The sequence below is a fragment of the Pelophylax lessonae genome (assembly GCF_965119305.1).
Source record: "Pelophylax lessonae genome assembly, chromosome: 5".
In the NCBI taxonomy this organism is placed as follows: Eukaryota; Metazoa; Chordata; class Amphibia; order Anura; family Ranidae; genus Pelophylax; species Pelophylax lessonae.
In genome coordinates this window covers 411,572,222-411,588,747 of record NC_138772.1, presented here as the reverse complement: position 1 = coordinate 411,588,747, position 16,526 = coordinate 411,572,222, and the positions used below count along the sequence as shown (strand labels likewise).

Sequence of the window (16,526 nt, the reverse complement as noted above, 5' to 3'; positions counted from 1 at the left end):
TTATTTTAAAATGTAAGTGTATTGTGGTAACAGTATGAGGATGCGTTCACACATATGCGAATTGGATGCAGGTTTCTCCCCATCAACATCACATGACAGGAGAATGTGACTCAATGGAGCCAATTCACACAGCTCAGGGGCAGCCGCGGTCCGCTCTGTTTCAGGACCGAATTCAGGCAAAAATTCAGACCTGATTTGCATCTGAAACAGAGAACAGGGATGCACCAGACCTCCTGCTGTGAGCCGCCACAGCAGCTAGTGTGAACCCAGCCCGAGGCAGAGTTTGTGCACCTCATCTTGCGCATGCAACATTACACTAGAGATAAAGTGTAAACGTCATCAGTAGATACTTTTGCATTGCATTGGCATTTTTTAATGAAGGGTGGGGACATCCACTTTGGGTGAACCTGATACTTTGGTATACTTTAAACTGCCCATAAGCTTGGGATGACTTCTCTTCCTGAAGGCATGACCTGACTGGCCTTTAGAGCAAGCTGTCCTAAACTGGAACCTAAAAAAGACTGACAGGTAGGATTTTTATGACAGAAGAGATCCTATTGCCATCTTCTGTCAAACCCTTCCCCCTGCCTGTCAACATTTGTGTACTCTGAGCCGCACATATGCAGCTCAGCATATGTTAATGGAACTTCTCCGTGCAGAGGCAATGTGTCTTCCGTGCATATACGCCGGATTGATATCATTGTGGCCAAGCCAATCAAATGGCCAAAGAGTCTGAACCCTTTGCCATAAAATTTTGCATTTTGAGAACCAAAATGAGCCCACTAACATTTCGACGTTGAAGGATCGAGTGTATCAAATGCTTTTTCAAACGATTTTCCAACCATGTATGACCACCATTAGTCTAAAAATCAGTAGGCTCAGCTCTGATGATTAAAGTCCCACCGTGCGATTTTCGTGCGTTTTTGGTGGATGCAGTCTGATTTGACCTCAGTTTTTTCATATACAGGGATGGAGACCAATAGCATGACCTGCTTGTCTCATGTAAAGTCCCAAATATTTTATGAAATTAGGGATGGAGGCACTGTGCTTTACAGGCCAATGCCTCATATAAAGTCCCAATCTGTGTTTTATACTGTATCCACCAAGGGGATGGAGGTGTAATGCTTCTCAGCTGGTCCTTTCCAGTTTGTACCATCGCTACAACTTCGCTATTTGAGTTTTGATATAGTAGACCAGTCATGGATGGGGGTGGGTTGGGGGAGGTTTGGGCTGTCTCCCTTCCACCTCTTCCCCATCCATCCATTGTGGAGACACTCAAATTAGAAAGTGTTAGGACTGCAGGTAAAACAGGGTGCCGTGTAGTGGCCCTGCAGCTTACACATGCCTTTGAAAATGCGTGTCAACTAAACCCCTGTTCTTTATATCATGAGACAGGTCTACTTGGTTGGTGGCAGACTGGAGGGTGAGTACATCAGACTGGGGGCTGGCTGGCTTCCATGCACCTCTCTTAATCCTTCAACTTTCGTTTTTTCTGATACAGGGATGGAGACGCTGGGCATACCTGCTGGGGTCTCACTTAAAGTCCCACATAGCCTACATTGTTTATCAGCTCTGATGAACTAACCTCTCTGCTCATTTTCCCCTGCAATGACTGTTAGCACTGTAACACAAAGACAACTATTGCCAGCCGAACACAGGCAGACAGAAGCCTGTCATGTCATGTTTACAGGAATTTCTCCATGCAATCTGCTCTACCCCTCCATACTGTTAGCAGACAAACCACGCAGTGATCTTGTCAGCCATCTCCCAGGCCAAGCTGCAGGCCTGACGCATACGCTTTGCAATGAATGTGAATAAACAAAGCACCATGTGGCTGGGCTCTTTGTGTTACAGTCCTCCCATAACACAATATTCATATTCATTTCTATGGCATCACCCTTAGTCACGCTGTTCTCCCACTCCCATTGTTTTACTTCAGGAAACCGGCCATGTTTTTCTTCATCTGATGTCATTTCCTTGCTTTAACAGCCGTCTCATTTAGAGCAAGCTGAAAGGAAATTCACACAAATCATCTGCAACATGATACCTGTGAAATATGTCAACAGGATGGACACAGCAGCTGTCCCATCAGAGAGCTTACTTCGCTTTTCATAAACCTCATTTGTTTCAGTGACCGCAAATACAGACAGGGGCCCATCAGATGGAGGAGCCCTGCGGGGCCTAACACTGTGTGGAGGGCAGCCTGCTAGCTGAGGACACAGATAGTTACTGTACATAAACTAACAAAGAATGTGTGCTTGTAAGGATAATCTGATAGAAATCTCCATTAGTACAAACTATATTAGGCGTCATGCACACTGGAAACTGGGGTGTCTGCCATTTTTTTTATCAGCTTCTAAACACCCCGCTATGTTAGCCTATGTGTCAATGCAGACAGAGGCATTTAGATGCAGAAAACACACTTTGCTGGCGTGTCCAGGAGCAGAAGAGTTTTGGGAGAAAAAATGCTTGACGTATGTAAACGCACATTGAAACTAGATGCTTCAAGTGCCTGAGCATTCATTTATTTTATTGTCCTGAAATAATTTTTATTTAAAGAGGAAATAAACTTCCATCTTTAAATTTGACCTGTAGGTAAGGCCCTATAATAAGGCTTACCTATAGATAGTGCAATTATCTCCTAAACGTGCACCGTTCAGGGGATATTTACGGCCACTCATGGCGTTCCTTCAGAGCCCTGTGCCGTGACTGGTGGCTCCTGCACTCCTGTGCGGGAGAGATGTTATCACGGCTTCAGCCAATCACAGAGCCAGAGTTGGCAAACCCGAAAGCAAGATGGGTGAAGATGAAAGCTGTCATCGCTGGAAGACGTTTTCAGGTAAGTTTCACATACAGTAATGTGCTAATATGCAATGCATACTAGCACATTATGCATTTGTCTTACGGGTAAGAAAAAAAAATAAAACATGCAGCGGTTTACAGCCGTTTTTAAAGCGTTTTCAAGTGTCTGTCGTTTCTTTCTGCCAAAATGCTGCTGCCAGGAGGAAAGGCCTCTAAGAGAGATGCCCTGTGTGCATAAGGCTTAAAGCGGAGTTCCGGCCTCAAAATCCACTTTGGGCCATCTGCTTGCTCAGTGTCACCTAAAAAACAAATGGATAGTCCCGATTTTTTTTTTAATTACTTACCTTGATATTGAAGAAAATATACTTACCTTTCTTCCACTTCCTCTCTCTGCGGCTGCGGCCCGCGCCGTCACTTCCTGCTTGCATTGATTCCTGGGAGCTGAACGTCATCGCTCCCAGGAATCAATGCACCTGCACTCGTCAGTTCCGGTGCAGGTGCGTCATTCCCTGCTAAACAGCTTCTGGGCATGCCCAAAAAATGGGCCCTTTAAGGCCGTTGGGTGGAAGCGACGTATGACTTCGCTCCGGTCCTCCAAGGCCATAGAGTCGAGTGGGGGCCATCTTGCCCTCACTCAAATTCCTGCCTCGGACTGAAACAGACCGGATTGTTTTCCCTGCTACCGACTGCCCCGATAAGCGGGAAAAATGACTGGGAAACGGCGGGAGGGGGTGGCACCTCTCCCGCCGCCCATAAAATTAATCCCGCTGCGAATCAGCCACTGGGACCACTTTTATGTGAAAGAGGACTGCCGGTCGTGTATACAAATACCGGGGTTATGGCAGCTATCTGCTGCCATAACACCAGTACTTAGGCTCCGCTCACATATAGGTGTTTCGGATCGCGGGCAGAATTGCCACGATTCTGCCCACGATTCCGAACCATTGCAAGTTGCGGACGCCCGAGTGATTCCTGTTAATTGCAATGGCACCCCAAACGCTGCACGATTTTGACACGATTGTCGCCCGACGAATCGCAGGAAAAATTGTGCAAACAGAATTGCAGGACGCCAGACGCCCAAAAGAAGTGCAAGAGCTTTTTTTGGGCATCAGGTGTCCTGTGTTTGGGGTGCCATTGCAAGTCATGGGAATCGCTCAGGTGTCCCGCAACTTGCACTGGTTAGGAATCGCGGTCAAAGTACCGACCTAAGTATGCAGCGGGCAGGCTGGAAGTTAAGTATGCAGCGGGCAGGCTGGAAGTTAATAACAGGTGTGCACTTAAGTAGGCCCTATGTGAACAAAGCCTTATGCTGGCCATACACTTGCCGAAAAATCAATCGACAATCTGTCATTTAGACCGTTTGTTCATTTTTCCTCCAGTTAATGGGCACAAATAGAAAACCAGTTTTAACTTTTCAGAGCTGAAAAATCAAAGGAACAGTTTGGAAAATTCTGCCAAACGAACAATGAATTGAAAGGTTAATGTGTTTCTTGCCCAAACTGTTTGCACTACGTAGATGTGAAAAAAACGAACAAAAAACTGATTCATTTATGTCCATTGAAGGATTTATCAATCAAAATTTGGTCATTACATGATGGCAAAATCGTTTTAACATGGCCCAGTGTTTGTTATTCGAAAACGAGTTTAAACAGTTTTTCAGCTAGTGTATGGCCAGCATTAAAGGTTGTCCCTGCAACAAGAGGAAGGAGGAAATCTTCCAATAGGGACACTTGTCTCTGGGACAACTATCTAAGGCCCCTTTCACACAGGGAGTCCGTTCAGATCCGCCTGTCATTTTTTTTGGCGGCCTGTACGGACGCCTTATGCATCTCTATGGGGCATCGGATGTCAGCGGAGACATGTCCGCTGACATTCGATCCGATCCGTCACAACCGGATGGATGGAAACCCTATTTTCCATCCGTCTGGCGGATCGGATGAGAACGAACAGACAGTCCGTTCCCATCCGATTCCCCCATAGAGATGCATGGGGACCTGACAGTTGTGTCTCCGCACACAGAGCGGAGACACAGCTGTCATCCGCCTGCTCAGAGGGGGATCGGCGGATCGATCCCCCACTGAGAAAAACAGAGTCCCCGCCTGATGGACTCCGTGTGTGAAAGGGGCCTAATGCCCCGTACACACACTCCGATAATCGTACGATAAAACTCGATTTCGACCTGATCGCACGATAATCTGATCGTTAGTACACAGCTTTCGACAGCAGATCACGACAGTTGGTCCAACAAAATCCGAAGGGACAAACAGGAAAACTTCTGTCGTACGATAGCCTAGCGAACGACAATCGTTTAATCAGTACACTATGCGTCCACTAAAAATCGATCGACAAAGACCGCGCATGATCAGAAACACTAAAATAGCACGGAAAAAGCCTGGCTGCCATTGTTTTTTGTTTTGCACCATCTGATACATAGCTAAGCAACCAGGAAGCTTTTCCCGAATTATACGACAAAAATGAAAGGAAAAGAGGAATGAATATGCCCTATTTTCCTCATGGGATAGTGACTGGGCAGTTTAGGTGTATTATGCCCTAGTTATCAGGTAGATAGGTATAGGGGACTCTGAGGTAGCGAGGTCAGTGAACTTTTGACCTGGCTGCCTGAGGCTTCCCCCCTTTTCCCGCTCAAATTCGGGTATCTGGGGAGATTTTGTCTTCCCTATGCGCTTCCCGCCCAAATCCCCCTTGTATCTGGGGAGATTTGGGCTCTGAACCCCGCTTCCCGCTCAAATTTACCGCCTAAACTGCCGCTCTAGGGCTTTATAAGGGGCTTCACTGCCGCCTAATTCTTCAGACCACCTCAGGAAGAACAAAGAAGATTTTCATTTCTTTCACCAGCCCCCCCCCACCCCCTCCCTTGGCTGTCGCGGCCAAAAGTTTATTATTCGTAGGTCACCTTTGCTTATTGCAAAGGGGGACGTTTTTAGTCCCCGTTCACACTAAGGCGACCTGTGAGGCGACCTGGTCGCCTCACAGGTCGCCTCCCATAGGGAAGCTGCGGACCCGTTCTAATAGGAGCGACACAAGTCGCTCCGACTTAGAAAAAGAGTCCGGAGTTTCTTTGGGGCGACCAGGAGGCGACCGCCATAGACTTCAATGTTATGAAGTCCGTTGCGGCCGCTCCGAGGTCGCGGTGCGAAGTAGCGTTGCCCCTATGTGAACGGGGCCTTAATTTTTGTTTGGTGATTTAAGTAAAACAATGGATACATTTTGTTAAGTGTATCTCTTTATTACAGCCTGGATCGTGGTGATCAGGTTTGTTTGTTTTCAGTATTTATACATTATGGATTCAACAAACGGCCGCGACCTTTTCAATTTTTACCCAAATCAGATGGTATGGTGTCTTATTTTAGTTAAGTAATATAATATTAAGAAGGTAAGGTAATCTGGTCTACTGTCCCATCCTACCGTTTGTACGCATTGTTGAATTTGATGTTAGTATTATGCAACAAAATGCGAACGATAAGTCGTCCGATTATCTGAGCGTGTGTATGGGGCATAAGGCTCCTTTTACACAGGCAGATTGATCTGAACCACCTGTCAGTTTTTCAAGAGGACCTGATCAAAGTCTCATGCTTTTGTGGTCGTTCATACTTTGATAAATGATCATTTTTTTTTCTAAACAGTCACTTCCAATAGGAATCTATATCTATAGTCAACAATCTTTTGGACTGATATATCACACATGGGTAAATGGATTTTAATTGATAGGTAAGAAAAGATCATATGTTAGATTGCAAGTTATTGATTGCACTTCTGTTTCCACCGTGCAATCCCACAATCTCATTGATTGAATTATGTTTGCATAAAGAGAAATGTAAACGGCTGTTTGGGATGGTACCACATCCATTGAGACAATATAGTAAAAAGATCTGAAGACAATTGGACTTTACTGGTACCTGAAAGGAACGATTGCATAGATTGTATAAAAAATTGTATTTTATTCGAAAACATTAAAAAAAACAAGTAAAAACATTGATTCCAACATCCTGTGCAATTGGCCATATTAGTAAACAATCAAAAAGTACATCAGGAGGGTCGTACTATTAACACATAAACTTTAAAGATTTGATGTAGAAATCTATGCGATCGTTCCTTTCTGGTACCAGTAAAGTCCAGTTCTGTTCAGATATTTTTACTGAAATGTTTGGATTCATAAACAAAAGTATCTCAGTGCTTCAGATTGATACAAAACAATTGATAATATTCTGTCCTGGCCAACCGATTCAGTTTGATCGAGCATGATCACAATTCGGTGTAAATTGAAAATCACTATTAATCTATGTGCGGCTGGAAGGAAAATCTGATTACCTCTGAGTCTATCTACATATCCAAAAAAAAAAAAGAAAAAGTTCTGGGTTCTTTTCTGTATTTTTGGATCTAAATGTGTCGGATCTGATGTAAACTAATGAAATCCACTGACATCTGGCTGTTGTCCATCGATCTAACATGGCTCTGGAAAGCTTCTGTCCTGCTCTTCATCCCATCAAGTGGTGCTCATGTAAAACAGGCCTTAGAGGGGACTTTCCCATTACTTTAGGAAATTTCCTTTAACTTCCTCTATTGTATCTCCCCAATAATACACACACAGCATAAAATAAAGCCGGTGTAGAACTTGCTACAAATGTACTTTACCAAATCAGAACTTTTCAGTTTACCATAACTACCTGTTGCATGTACTACTGTGTATAAAATATTACTAATGTGAAAATGTTTTCATCCAGAGGAAAGGCTTATCCTGAAAATGTTGCCTCTGACCTCCTTTGTAGCCAAAGTACTGCTAGCTCCACACATAGCAGGAGGAGAGCTGCAGATCCTTATCTGAGGATACAAAAGGACACAAGTGACAGGTGACAGGTAGCAGTAGGGATGGAAGGCTATCAAACAAGATGACAATATATATATATTATATAGTATTATATATACAGATGTAATCAGTTTGAATTCTGATGACATGTGAAGGGTGTCAGTTGGATTGTGTTCTGCTGGGACCTCAGAAGAAAGAAGGGACCTCCTGTGTGCAGGGAATGTAGGTCAGATGTGTGGAGGGTGTCCCCCATCTACTGCACACAACAAAGAGGCCAGCTGGTGAGGATGGGGGATCACACACAAAGACATTCCTCATCACCAGTCTGACCAGTACATCAGGGGCAGGGAAGGGGATGTAAACTGGGAGAGAACACACGACTTGTCCCAGTGACTTGAGGGGACACAGAACTCCATTTGGGGGGGCGATCACCCACCCAGGTCACTTACACATGGCCACAGCGAGTCCTCATCGGCCGGTTCAGGACCTCAAGGCACACGGCACAGTCATAGTTGGGGTCTTCTATAGCCGGGGCTTTGTGCTCTCGGCTTCCTTCGCTGCTCAGCACGGATCCCATGGTGGAGGGTGTTCGGACAGTGTACGGACAGTGTACAGAGAGAAGTGTACGGAGAGAGAGAAGTGTATGGAGAGAATTGTACGGAGAGAAGTGTACGGAAAGTGTCAGGGAAAGTGTCCGGAGAGTCTTTGTGATCGCTGCTCAGTGTACATGTGAAGGGCCTGTAGGCAGTAGATCGGGTTACAGTTCGCAGCGGACCAATCAGAGGCGGCCGCTATTGTTGGGAAGCAGCATGTGCTCTGTGCCAGCGGAGTGCAGAGTAAACACAACGAGGAGCCGGGACGGTGCCACCCCCCGGAGAATGGCACACTCCACCCCCCGGAGAATGGCACACTCCAGCCCCAGAGTACGGCACCATCCACCTCACCCCCAGAGGATGGCACCCTCCACCCCAACCCCCCCCTTCAACTCCCATAGGATGGCACCCTTCACCTCACCCCCAGAGGATGGCACCCTCCACCCCAACCCCCCCTTCAACTCCCATAGGATGGCATCCTTCACCTCACACCCAGAGGATGGCACCCTACACCCCAACCCCCCCCTTCAACTCCCATAGGATGGCACCCTTCACCTCACCCCCAGAGGATGGCACCCTCCACCCCAACCCCCCCTTCAACTCCCATAGGATGGCACCCTTCACCTCACCCCCAGAGGATGGCACCCTTCACCTTACCCCCCACCCCAGAGGATGGCACCCTCCACCCCAACCCCCCCTTCAACTCCCATAGGATGGCACCCTTCACCTCACCCCCAGAGGATGGCACCCTACACCCCAACCCCCCCCCCTTCAACTCCCATAGGATGGCACCCTTCACCTCACCCCCAGAGGATGGCACCCTTCACCTTACCCCCCACCCCAGAGGATGGCACCCTCCACCCCAACCCCCCCTTCAACTCCCATAGGATGGCACCCTTCACCTCACCCCCAGAGGATGGCACCCTACACCCCAACCCCCCCCTTCAACTCCCATAGGATGGCACCCTTCACCTCACCCCCAGAGGATGGCACCCTTCACCTTACCCCCCACCCCAGAGGATGGCACCCTCCACCTCACCCCTAGTGGATGGGACCCTCCACCTAAACCCCGGCAACCCCCAGAGGATGGCACCCTCCACCTAACCCCCAGAGTACGTCACCATCCACCTCACCCCCAGAGGATGGCACCCTCCACCCCAACCCCCCCCCCCCTGCAACTCCTAGAGGATGGCACCCTTCACCTCACCCCCAGAGGATGGCACCCTTCACCTCACCCCCAGAGGATGGCACCCTCCACCGCAACCCCCCCCTTCAACTCCCATAGGATGGCACCCTTCACCTCACCCCCAGAGGATGGCACCCTACACCCCAACCCCCGCCCTGCAACTCCCAGAGGATGGAACCCTTCACCTCACCCCCAGAGGATGGCACCCTTCACCTCACCCCCAGAGGATGGCACCCTTCACCTAACCCCCAGAGTACGTCACCATCCACCTCACCCCCAGAGCATGGCACCCTCCACACCAACCCCCCCCCCCCCCCCTGCAACTCCCAGAGGATGGCACCCTTCACCTCACCCCCAGAGGATGGCACCCTTCACCTCACCCCCAGAGGATGGCACCCTCCACCCCAACCCCCCCCTTCAACTCCCATAGGATGGCAACCTTCATCTCACCCCCAGAGGATGGCACCCTACACCCCAACCCCCCCCCCCCCCTGCAACTCCCAGAGGATGGCACCCTTCACCTCACCCCCAGAGGATGGCACCCTTCACCTCACCCCCAGAGGATGGCATACTTCACCTTACCCCCCACCCCCAGAGGATGGCACCCTCCACCTCACCCCTAGTGGAAGGCACCCTCCACCTAACCCCCCGCAACCCCCAGAGGATGGCACCTTCCACTTAACCCCCTGCAACCCCCAGAGGATGGCACTCTCCCATTAACCCCCAGCAACCTTCAGAGGATGGCACCCTCCACCTAACCCCCCGCAACCCCCAGAGGATGGCACCCTCCACCTCACCCCCCGCAACCCCCAGAGGATGGCACCCTCCACCTCACCCCCAGAGGATGGCACCCTTCACCTCACTCCCAGAGGATGGCACCCTTCACCTTACCCCCAGAGGATGGCACCCTTCACCTCACCCCCAGAGGATGGCACCCTTCACCTCACCCCCAGAGGATGGCACCCTTCACCTCACTCCCAGAGGATGGCATCCTTCACCTCACCCCCAGAGGATGGCACCCTTCACCTCACCCCCAGAGGATGGCACCCTTCACCTCACTCCCAGAGGATGCCCCTTCCCCTCCTGCTGGGTGCTTTGTGTTACTAAACAGCAGCAGGAGGAGCAGCCAGTCAGTGAGCTTCCAGCAACAAAGGAACAGATGATACATGGCCTGCCGTCCACGAGACACATCCATTCACTACACGTGCCGCTTCTCCTGCTTTGTTATCCCTGATGGTCCCTCGGACTGTGTCTAATCACCACAGAAGGCTCAATAAATCCCCGTGACCTGCATGTGCCCCACACAGCCAGTCCCCTCTGTCCCTCCTTCCTCTCAAATGTCCTTCTTTTTGGTCTAATGTTTTATAATAAATATATATATATATATATATATATATATATATATATATATATATATATATATAGTGTATTGGGAGTCCTAAGGGTATCCAATGCACTGTGTGAGGAGACTGCTCAGGTGCTGACCACAGAGAAATCCCCACAAATCCAGGACAGACATAGAGGCACTCACAGGGCTCAGTCACAGCAGAGATACATTATAAAACAGCCTTCTCATTGTTCACAATTAGATGAAGCTCACTACATCCTGAGGAGAGATTGTTCCTCATTCAAATATTAAAGCAGAGTTCCAGCCACAGTCTCATTTTCACATCATGCATACCTATCCCTATCCCTATCTAAACTCGATTTGGCTATTTTTTTTTTTTTTTATGTTCCCTTACCTTATTTTTATTGAAAAATAACTTCCATTCCTCCCACTTCCTCCTTATGCTGCCGCCAACGTCATTTCCTGCTTTGCATTGACTCCTGGGAGATGGGTGTCATCAATCCCAGGAGTCAATGCGCCTGCAACGGGGTCCCTCGTCACTTCCGGTGCAGGCGCGTCATTCTCTGCCGATGGATTGAGAACAGCTTCTGGGCATGCGCAATGACGCGGTACCAGCTGTGGGATGATTCGCCTGCCCCGGAAGTGATGAGGGTATAGCATTCTGGGACTCGCGAAATCCAAGAAGAGGGACACTGTGGCTTCAGCTGCCCACACCGCAAATGGCCGCGCTGAACAAGAACTTCATAAGGTAAGTAATTCATGCTGCATGTACACTAAACAGGGGACAGTTTAGAGGATATTGTTGTTTAAATGCACTAGCCCTGACTATTATAGGGGTATTTTTTGTAAAAAAATAAATAAATAAATTGTCCAGAACTCAATAAAAACACTCCTTTTTACATGTATCTCCACTGCAAGACCTGTGAGTGCTAGGTGGGAAAAAGAGGAGGGGCTTCAGCCCGAAGGTAAATTTGATAACCCCTCCCATATTTCAAAGTAAGTCCAGCCCAAACTCCACCCAATGCCTCTCCTCACCCCTGCCCAATGCCCCACCATGCACAATGCCCAGTGCCCATCAGCTTAGCCTCATCAGTGCCCATCAATGCAGCCTCCCTAGTGCTCATCAATGCAGCCCCATCAGTGCCCATCACAGCAGCCTCACCAGTGCCCATCAATGCAGCCTCACTAGTGCCTATCAATGCAGCCTCACCAATGTCCATCAATGCAGCCTCACCAATGCCCATCAATGCAGCCTCACCAATGCTCATCAATGCAGCCTCACCAGTGCCATCAGCTCAGCTTTACCAATGCAGCCTCATCAGTGCCCATCACAGCAGCCTGATCTTTGCCCATCAATGCAGCCTAATCTTCGCTTTGTGTAAACCAGCTGTGCTCGCCTCCTTCCCTTCAGAAGCTGCCTGGCATGCACCCGCCCAGGATCAGCCCTGCAAAGCAGCCAATCCCGGTGTTCCCGGGCAACCCCAGGCCTTGAGACTCAAGGCAAATAGATTTCATTAAGTAATACAAGACCTGGGGCTTTTTGGGGGCCCACTTGGGGCTATAGCCCAGGTCAAATTGCTAATCAGCCAATCTCATTGGGAGAAACTCAATGCATTTAGACATCTAGACATGGTGTAGATGACTTGCTAAAGTTCAAACCGAGCATCAGATTGGGGAAGAAAAAGAGTTTACGGTAGGTGACTTTGAATGTGGCATGGTTGTTGGTGCCAGACAGGCTGGTCTGAGTATTTCAAAAACTGCTGATCTACTGGGATTTTTGGGGGCCCACTTGGGGCTATAGCCCAGGTCAAATTGCTAATCAGCCAATCTCATTGGGAGCAACTCAATGCATTTAGACATCTAGACATGGTGTAGACGACGTGCTGAAGTTCAAACCGAGCATCAGATTGGGGAAGAAAAATAATTTAGGTGACTTTGAATGTGGCATGGTTGTTGGTGCCAGACAGGCTGGTCTGAGTATTTCAAAAACTGCTGATCTACTAGGATTTTTAAGCACACCCATCTCTCAGGTTTACAGAGTATTGTCTGGAAAAGAGAAAATATCCAGGGAGCGGTAGTTGTGTGGATGAAAATAAAAATAATAGAAAGGCAACAGTATCTCAAATAACCACTCATTACAACCAAGGTATCCAGAATACCATTTCTGAACGCACAACACATTGAAGCTTAAGGCAGTTGGGCTACAGCAGCAAAAGACCACACCGGGCACCACTTCTGTCAGCTAAGAACAGGAAACTGAAGCTACTATTAGCACAGGCTCACCAAAATTGGACAATAAAAGATTGGGAAAATGTTGCCTGGTCTGATGAGTCTTGATTTCAGCTGCGACATTCACATGGTAGGGTCAGAATTTGGCGTATTAAACGGTTCAGGCTATTAGTGTAATGGTGCGGGGGATATTTTCTTGGTACACTTTTGGCCCCTTAGTACCAATTCAGCATCTTTTAAATGCCACGGCCTACCTGAGTATTGTTGACCATGTCCATCCCCATATGGGTACAGTGTACCCGTCTCCTGATGCAGTGGCAGCACGTCCATTAGGGGCGCAGGGGCACCGCCCACCCCATCCATGCGTTCGGCCCCCTAATCTACAGCAGGGTGCCAGATGCATGGATTCCAATGAGGGTTTTTTTTTTTTTCTTTCTTTTTGAAGCACGTGATTAGAGCCAGAGGCTCTAATAGGCTTCAAAAAAGGGTGGGCTCGGGGAGCAGAGCACTGTGCCCTGAGCCCACCCAGTTGTGTGACAATAGCAAATGAATATCTGCTATTGCCACACTGATTCTCCTCCCGGCCAATCATGAAGCAGGTCCTGAGACCTGTTTCCCAGTTGGCTAAAAGAGAAAGCATCCTATTGGCGGAGGAGGGAGGAAAGGGCTGCTGAGAGGGGACATGGGAGGAGACTGAGGGGGAAGCCGTCAGTCCGGAGGAACAAGGTAAGTGAACTGGCGCCCAGGAGGGGGATATGATGTGGACTGGACTCTGGAGTGACGGGGGGGGGGGGGTCATTGGCCAGGTCTGTGGCAATAACAATTATTTTCAGGAGCATTCGTACTCCCGATACTGAAATGGATACATTGTGGTGCGATTTGCGTCCATACAAAATGAATGGGCACAAATTGCACTGCAAAGTATCGCATGCAATTTGAACAGAAATGCAGTGCATTTCCTGTGGTTTCCCATACTGCTCCTGTGTAAACTCAGGCTGAAATCACTATGACAAGTCTGGGCTTAGACAGGGGCAGTGGAAAAACTGCATGCTATACAGACAGGAATCGCACGCAATTCTTTGCAGTGTAATTTGCGTCCATTTATTTTGTATGGACACAAATGGCACCACAAAGTATTGATACTCGTACTCCCCAATTAAAAAAAAACGGTATATTTATTAAATAATATATACATACTGTATATATATATTTATATACACACACACATACATACATACAAACACACACTATACATACACATATCCAGTATCTCACAAAAGTCAGTACACCCCTCACATTTTTGTAAATATTTTATTATATCATTTCATGTGACAACACTGAAGAAATTACACTTTGCTACAATGTAAATAAGTGAGTGTACAGCTTGTATAACAGTGTAAATTTGCTGTTCCCTCAAAAAAACTCAACACAAAGCCATTAATGTCTAAACCACTGCCAACAAAAGTGAGTACACCTCTAAGAGAAAATGTCCAAATTGCGCCCAATTAGCCATTTTCCCTCCTCTGTGTCATATGCCTTGTTTTTTTTTTTTTTTCCAAGAAAAATATATTATTTATTGAGTATAAACAGTACACTGTATAAATAACATCAACGGTAGACATAACCAGTTACAAAACCAGTGTTCTAAAAAAAAACTTACAAAACAGTAACAATGAAGGAAAATGTCATATAGAAACTATCGCACTCAGGTGTATAGTGCATCAAAGTAAACAATCCTGAATATGTGCTCAAGATAGGTATAAACAGAAACATTCAGTTATTCCCACCTATTAGTAGTAGAACCATGCACATCCAACGGTATAGCACATACCTCCGTATATTGACAAGAACCCACCTGTAGTACAAAGTGCAAAGGAAAAGGGAAGGAAGAGAACAGTGGCAGAAAACTTAAAGGGAAAAGGAAAAGGAGGGGGTAAGGGGGTATAGGGAAAAAAAAAAAAGGGGGGGGGGGAAAGGAAAAGGATGGTAAGACACTGCATGCTAGGCCGTCTCACGAAATGTCACCTTATCCCATGAGCAGCCGGTCCATAACCAGTTGGGATGGAGCCAAGGCCGGATCATCCAGCCAGGGCTGCCATAATGAAGCAAATTTCTTGTGAGCTTTCCGATGCTGGTACGTCAGCTTTTCTCTAATCAAAGAGGCATTGACCTGTGCAATCCACTGGCCCCTGCTCGGTATCCTGGAGGAGATCCAAAATCTAGCAATCAATTTGCGAGCAATGTATAACAATCTCAATACGGCAACGTGAGCATTTGGGGTCAGAGTGTCCACCTGCAGAGCACCAAGCAGACAGACCACAGGATCCCTCAGCAGCTGGAAATTGTATATTCTAGAGATCGTATCGATCACCTCCCCCCAGTAGCGAAAGAGCTTGGGACATCTCCACAACATATGAACAAGTGTACCCTGATCTCGTTCACATTTGGGGCACAGAGGGGTAGATCTGCGCCCCCAACGGAACAACCGTACCGGCGTTCTGTATGCTCTGTGAAACAGAAACAGGTGAGATATCTTATGGGAGGCTGACACCGACACCAGAGGGATCGAAGAGAGGCACAGATCCCACGTCTCCCCATCTATGGGTCCAAGATCCCCCTCCCACCCCGCGCGAGACGGGAGGGAAGCGGGGTCCTGCAAGGATCCCAATAGAAGTGCATACACCTGTGATATCATACCCTTTTTGTCCGAAACCTGAAATACCTCACCCAGCAGGCGGTGAGTGTAGGGTATCAAGGTAGACAGTCCTGCCTGGGCCATAATCGCGTGTCGCAATTGTAGGTAGCGAAAGAAACAGTGCCTAGGCATGTCAAACTCCCTCTGCATATCTTGAAAGGATTTCAGTACCCTGGCCCACAAAATATACACCATGGGCCTCCCACACCTCAGCATCCTCCAAACGGAACAGCTCCGAAAAGTTGCGGTTATGCCAAATCGGGGTCTGAGGAAGATAACCCTTGATCTTCAGCATCCTCTTGACACACCGACATACCATGCGAATCAAGGTGAGTGTCGGTAACTTCGTCACCATATTGGAGAACCCCGCTTCAAGATGGACAAGGACAGGGTGAGGAGAGTGAGGAGGGACCAAAAGGGACCCGATAGGATCCAAGGGATCCAAGAGACCCCAGCCCCCCATATGCTGAACCTGGGAGGCCAGGTAATATACTCTGGGGTTAGGAACTGCCAACCCACCACTATCCTTGCCCATCTGAAGAGCAGCAAGCTTAATCCTAGCCACCTTTTTGCACCAGATCAATTCTCGGAACTGGGATTCTATCCTATAAAACCATTTCCGGGGTATCCAAATTGGAGAGTTATGCAAAACATAAAGAAGTTGAGGAGCCCACACCATCTTGATCAGATTGACTCGCCCAGCCACCGACAAGGGAAGTTTGCATCAACTCGTGCATTTAGAGCGGAACCTTTGCAGCAGAGGTATGAGGTTCAACGTGATATACTGGGAAGGATCAGGAGATACATGGATCCCCAAATATTTGAAGGAGTCAACCACTCACACTGTG

The 16,526-nt window shown here is 48.0% G+C and overlaps 1 protein-coding gene across 2 annotated transcripts in view; it reads right to left on the bottom strand.

Annotated features, from left to right (window-relative positions):
• The window catches only part of RNF125 (ring finger protein 125), a 52,396-nt gene extending 44,093 nt beyond the window's left edge, over positions 1–8,303 (bottom strand). Inside the window, exons 1-2 of one of the 2 annotated variants that reach the window (XM_082259141.1) lie at positions 8,285–8,303; positions 8,077–8,216 (exon numbers count right to left, since the gene is read on the bottom strand). In XM_082259141.1, coding sequence (XP_082115267.1) covers positions 8,077–8,204 — 128 coding nt within the window. In that variant the 5' untranslated portion in view covers positions 8,205–8,216; positions 8,285–8,303. Of the gene's footprint in view, positions 1–8,076; positions 8,219–8,284 lie in introns of those variants that run through there. The other variant, XM_082259140.1, reaches the window with a different exon arrangement.
• Between the last annotated feature and the right edge of the window lie 8,223 nt (positions 8,304–16,526).